Raw genomic sequence first — 6,565 nt, forward strand, 5'->3', positions numbered from 1 at the left:
ATACATATTGGTGAATTTCTGGAATTTGATAAAGAAAACTGGGAAAAAATACAGAATTAGGTCAAAAAAGTTGATTTTTGACCAAACCTACATGAAACTAGTGGTTGCTATGGAAACATTAAAAAATGATGGACACACAATTGACATATCAAAATATTCGTGAAGGATGAATGAACAGCTGATGAAAGTTTCAGCCCTTTAGAGTAAATCGTCTTCAAAACTGTGGAAATACCTTCTTGGGTGAAAGCATCCAACCCCCCCCCCCCCCCCACCCCTTGTACATCCGAGGGTTAAGGGGTATTGCAAAGAGTTTTGTATTCATTGAGCTTCCACTGCCCTAAATAATATTCAAAGACTTTGTTAATGACATTAACATAGGAAAACTTTGATGAACTGATTCTATATCTAACATTTTTAGATTTCGCCCTTGTCTCTTTTGTTAAGACTATCCTCTTGTCATGTTTTTTGAACAGCTTTTGTTACCAAAAAATAACAGATGCCAATCTTTATTTGTGTGAAATACCAATAAAATTCAATGTATTCTGTAAGCAGGAGCGATGCTTAAATTTGATGCTTATTTTAGTGACATTTTTGGGATTTTGGGCAAAAAACCAGAGGGGTTGTCTAACTCCTAAGGGAAAAATCACAAAGCCGGCCCACTTTGTCTTTTAGAGTTATTGGGTAGTACCTTCAATCTGGCAATGTTTCATCCAAAAAGGAGAGATGGCATGTATCACCCCTGCCTGGTCCTCTGGTAAACTCGGTCTTAAATACGTTCAAGGAAGTTGAGCAAGACCAAAATCGTGTTATGCCATTGTCTACAAAATAGACCCACACAGTACATATTTAATCTTGGATTTGTAAGTTGAACAAGAATTTGCTTGAAGTGTGACCTGGTACAGGGGATGAATACAATTATTTTTTACCACTTACTTTAAAACAAAACTTACCCTACTTTTCCCATTAAGCTTCTAGTTTTTTAATTCCATTTATTGCAAATTATTTTTGTTATTTTGAAAGAGCCATAGCTCATTGGCAAGCTGTTTATGATTGCTTTTGGTTAATAAGGAAATACAGCGGGCGAAACTCGATTAATCAAGCTTTACACAAATTTTCAAGGACAAAACATTGCTTTGATTTCGAATTATTCAGCCCTTTTCTTAGTAGGTTTTACTTCTCAGCAATCTTATCGTCGAACGAAAACTTAATATCTCTCAACAACCATGTTGCTGGCCAGCGATACACTGATACACTTCACACACAAGTCGAGATATCTAAGAAGGAAAGTGCCGAAGGTAGGTTCAATTCCGGCAAGTTAAGATCGAATTCGAAGAGGTCAGAAACGGAAATAATTTGTAAATCGAGCAGAAGTCATCTACAGCTATTACTTGGCCTGCGGAACATTTCATATGGATGTCATTCCAGATTTCTTTCAGGATCGGTTGCGAACGAACCTTCTATAAAGTCATATTTCCACATCACCATCAGCGCGTGGAGATGTTTGCTGTTGAGCTATCAGATGAAAATGAGCTCCGGGGAAAATTTCTCCCGGCATGCTTTGCGAGTCGTGTCCAACACCGCCTGATACAAATGTGTGTATTTCAGAGGTACGTTCTTTTCTCGGATGACTACTTTTTCCCTGTGTCCGGCGCTAGCGAGAGCACATTTCTCACATCGCGTTGGGAGTGAGGTTGTAAATAATAATTTTCTCGACTAATTTTTCCACGAGGCTCTGATTTTTTTCTCAGACTACGATAATTCCCGGCAACCTGTGGTGCCTGGATAAACGAAAATAACGGAATAGACGCAAACATTGATTTCACCGCTTGCATTTTCGAAGGCAAATTGAAGCATTCTTCTCACGCGGAAATACCATCGCTTAAAACAAAATGTGCGGCTATCAAGGATTATAAATCTGAGAACGCGTAGCTATGACTTGTTCTTAATTACAAAATTTCGCCCAAATAAATACCTGTAATATGCCAATATTACTGTAATATACACTGTAATATACTAGTAATGTGCAGTTAATGGCACAAAGAACGGACAATAATTTTTATGCTCTGGCTATTTTTACAATATAGACAATAAAGAGTAGATCAAAAGGGAGCATCTCTACCCAAGAGGGATGTTTACAAAATTAAGATGACGGTGTGACTGTTAAATTGTTACTCTCAGGTATATTCTACCCACGATGTATATGATGGTGTGAGGGTTACATTGTTACTCTCAGGTATATTCTACCCACGATGTATATGATGGCGTCACTCGTAGATAATTTCTAACTCTCAGGTATATTTTACCCACGTTGTTATAGAGTTAATATGACGGCGTGACTTTTAGATAATTTGCAACTCTCAGGTGTATTCTACCCACGTTGTTACAAAGTTAATATGATGACGTAACTGTTAGATTGTAACTCTCAGGTATTTTCTACCCACGTTGTTGCAACGTTAATACGACCGCGTGACTTTTAGATAATTTGCAACTCTCAGGTATATTCTACCCATGTTGTTACAAGGTTAATATGACGGCGTGACTGTTAGATTGTAACTTTTAGGTATATTCTACCCACGTTGTTACAAAGTTAATATGACGACGTGATTTTTAGATAATTCGTAACTCTCAGATATATTTTACCCACGTTGTTACAAAGTTTTAAATATGACGGCGTGACTGTTAGATTGTAACTCTCAAGTATGTTACAAAGTTGATGTGACGGCGTGACTGTACCCACGATATTACAAAGTTAATATGATGGCGCGACTATTAGATTGTAACTCTCACGAATATTCTACCCACGATCATTACAAAGTTAAGATGATGGCATAGCTATTAGACTGTTACTCTCATGTTTTTTTTTGGCCACAATGGCTACCTGGATATGGGATTTTTGATACCAAGAAGGCTCTTCACTTCACTGATCTTCTTCTTGGCTTTATTCGCATAACTCGAACTTGTGCCATTTCGTCAGAGGGCAGTAATCGCGTGGGAAAGAATCGTCTGCCAAGAAACTTTGCTCGTATATTTTGCTATGATTCATCAACTTTCCATAGCCCAAGGGCTGAGCAACCAAACAGTCGCATTTTCGGTGCATTATATTTGTACCCGACCAGGTTCATGTCAACAGTGTAGATCTCCTTCGGATTCATAAGACATTATCTCTGTAATTTCGAAATGTTGAGCAGTTACCTCTTCTCACCTTAGTCAAGTCAACATGTGCTGTACACTTGAAACATAATGATGCCTGCAATGCGCGGAACACTCGATCGAAATGCCGCGCCAAAAAGTGGCGCGCTTTCCACTTGATAGTTAACTTATCGGTGGCTAATATTAAACAGATCTACACCACTAATTGTCCAAAAAAGTAATATGATCTGAGGTTAATCCATCCCGACTTGACGAAGGTATACACTAAACATACTTGTTTGCCTGTTTTCAAGTGGTAAGAAGGACTATTTAGGGAAATTGACAGAATAACTGCGTTTCTTGATACAGTTATTGTTTGCCAGTCACGTTGACGTAATAACAATAATCGTGGTTTTTGAGGCTTTGGTGTTTTTCGCACCTAAGGTGTTTTATTCATCCGGGCGGTTTCCTACTATCCCTTGACCAATCTGTTATTGATAATTAGGTTATGTTTTTACTAGGACAGTTTTGGCTAGATAAAGTCGGAAAAGTCCGGAAATGCAGTGAAAACAGTTTGTCTTGAGTTTAGCGAGTTAAAAATACAAGCTTTTTTCACCAGAAAAACAAGCAATTTTCTCGCCAATATGACCGGAAATTCACGCCAAGTTATACTACCTCGCGAGATGGTATAACTTGTCCTGGCGAGTGCCGCAGCCAATCACATTCTGCATAGTGACAGACGCCTGCCAAAGAATCTGGCAATAGTATTTACCAGACGCTCTATCGCAGTTCAGTGTCCGAAACTGAACTTTTAAAACAGTAGACGAGTTCGACAGTCCTTCTCATTTATTTCGGTTTACCATTCCAACGGTCCCATTAGCTTCTCCAGTTCGTCGGCGAGTACCCTACCTATGACACGGTGTCGCCGTGCAGAACGAGTTCCTGCATTACAACATTTCGTCGCATCTTCCTCATTTCTGGGGACATTAACTGCATCGTCTGGAAGAAATGCCTTCTCCCTCGCATAAATATAGCTAGAAAAGCATTTCCTCTCTCAGCCATTTTTGAAAGTTGCGCGCTTTCGTAATTCGAATCTTCTGGGTTAAATTTCAATTGAAAACAGATGTCACGTTTAACTAATAAATGTTGGTCTGTAAACAAACACCTAGAAAGAATGTTCAGCTAGTTAGTCCGCTTAGTGAAAACGCAGCCTTAATCAAAAAATAAATCCAATTAACTTCGGGACAGAAACGTCACTGCTTGCGGCTCCTATAAATTAAATGACCGGCGTGGTAATCCTGATAGGCGTTTTTTGTTTTTCAGACCAATAAGTTTAATGCAAAATTCGCACTCAGCACGGACAGAACTAAAGACCATGTCTTGAGTAAAGAATTTTGATTTTTAGACGGGAAGGTAAAGAGGTGCAAAGGTTTAGTTTCACTGACTGCTAGCCGGCCTATCATCCTCTTCTCAGAAGACTTATACTTCTCGCTACAATGGAATGTGAAAGTTAAGACTTGCTCAGTCGAGCTTGTTTGAAAGGATGGACGACCATGGATCTGTTTGTATATCTTGTCATCATAAATAATGTAGTTGTCCAACGTTGACATCCAGGATGATGAGGTGATGCTATCCTTGGATGTAGTATCACTATTTACAGCTATTCCTGTAGATAAAGCCTGTGATTACATAAACAATAAACTATTCAAGGACGACCCACTTTCTTCAGTCACGAGCCTGGACATCACTTCAGTGTTGAACTTTGTCTTATCTAACAACTACTTTATTTATCATGACAAGATATACAAACAGATCCATGGTTTCGCGATGGGCAGCCCTGTCAGCCCTGTGGTGGCGAACTTGTGCACGGAAGCGATCGAAGAAGTGGCCATCAACACGTCTGAAGTACAGCTTAAAGTACGGAAATGCTGTGTGGATGACATCTTTTGTATTATTAAAAGGAATGCTGTCAACTTCTTTCATACTACACTTAATTCCATCGACCCACACATCGCATTCACTATTAAAGAGGAATCTGAGCAACAGATCGCTTTCTTAAATACTTTGGTTTCCCACAAGGATAACACGATCCCTATCGGTGTTTAGTAGAATTCTACTAGTATACTAATGCAAATGCTGTAATCTGATTGGCTAAGCCATTAAACACTATCAGCCATTAGTGTGCAATGGCTGAAGGTCGTTTAAGTAATGGCGACGTTTTTTCGTTTTTCCAAAGTTTTGGAGGAATCTTCTGATCCAGATGCATAATTAAATTCGTGAGAAGTCTAAACGAAAAACAATTACGGTTTATTGACTTTAAAAAAGGCGAAATTATTGAAAAAACTGATGCGCACGCGCACACAACTTCAATTTTAAATGACAATTCAATCCGAGCGATCTTTTTTTCTGGCGCAAAGTTTAATAATACGTCAAGAAATAACTGGAAACCGTTATTTGAAGTAAATTATAATAAGAATTATACCTCATCAGCTATCACCTCATAGAAATCGAGAGCGAATAATCTAATTATTAAATATCGCAAAGCAACCCACACGGACAGATACTGAGACTTTTCTTCTCACCATGACAAACGCCACAAGATTACCACAGCTGAGACCCTCTTACATCGCGTAATTAAACTCCCTGGTACATCGCAAGGGAAAAATACCGAAATCAACCACGTCACTGATGCTTTACGAGCCAACAACTATCCCTCTTATGTTATTTCCAACATCTTAAAGCAGAAATTTTCCAAACCGCCCACACGACTAAAGAAATGGTTTGCACGTTTTTTTTGTTTTGTTTTTTTTGTTTCTTTGTTGTTTTTTTTTTAATGGGCTGCGCCTTAAGGAAACCCTAACAGTTTTGCCGTCCTTCCCTTCATCAGTGGTGTCGCGCAACCACTAACAAGAATTCTTCGAAGGCGAGACATTCAAGTTGTAAATAAGCCCTTCAAGTCTTTACAACGAGAGTTTCTTTCTCCTAAATTCAGACCATCTATCAAACATCAACCGAACGTGATTTATAAGATACCCTGCGCCGATTGTGATTGGTGTAATGTAGGCAAAACTGGCCGGTGTGTTGAAACTCGTAAGAAAGAACATATCAGGAATGTCAAAACACGTACTAATGGTCAAACATTGCGAAACATGCGTGGTCATTCGACCATCGCATAGATTTTGATAATTCGATAGTGTCGTCGACAAAGGCTTTTTTCGCATTAGAAAAACTTTGGAGGTTTGGCACACCTCTGCTACGAAGCATGCTGGCAATAATTCTAAGCCGATTCCAAACCAGAATAGTATTCTTTTTTAAAATATAGTCACCTAATTTACACATTTTTACTTTTCTCTTGTTCTTCTTCTTATTTTTATCTCGCCTTTTCTTGTATATATTTATCATTCTGCATTCCATTTTTATCCGTCGAAGGCTGTAA

At 38.7% G+C, this 6,565-nt stretch overlaps 1 protein-coding gene across 1 annotated transcript; it reads left to right on the top strand.

Moving 5' to 3' along the window:
- Positions 1-1,223: 1,223 nt before the first annotated feature.
- LOC145494249 (uncharacterized) lies at positions 1,224-5,235 on the top strand. The gene is made up of 2 exons (XM_081473698.1): positions 1,224-1,295; positions 4,744-5,235. The coding sequence occupies exons 1-2, from the start codon at positions 1,224-1,226 to the stop codon at positions 5,233-5,235; spliced, it is 564 nt and encodes a 187-aa protein (XP_081329824.1).
- The last annotated feature ends 1,330 nt before the right edge of the window (positions 5,236-6,565 follow it).

The sequence above is a fragment of the Orbicella franksi genome, chromosome 8 (genome assembly GCF_964199315.1).
Source record: "Orbicella franksi chromosome 8, jaOrbFran1.1, whole genome shotgun sequence".
NCBI classification, from domain to species: domain Eukaryota; kingdom Metazoa; phylum Cnidaria; class Anthozoa; order Scleractinia; family Merulinidae; genus Orbicella; species Orbicella franksi.

Excerpts from the sequence above, each read along its gene's own strand:
- LOC145494249 (XM_081473698.1), top strand. The coding sequence starts at position 1,224 with ATGTTGCTGGCCAGCGATACACTGATACACTTCACACACAAGTCGAGA. Across the intron at positions 1,296-4,743 it reads TAAGAAGGAAAGTGCCGAAG|GATGATGAGGTGATGCTATC; the intron begins GTAGGTTCAATT and ends GTTGACATCCAG.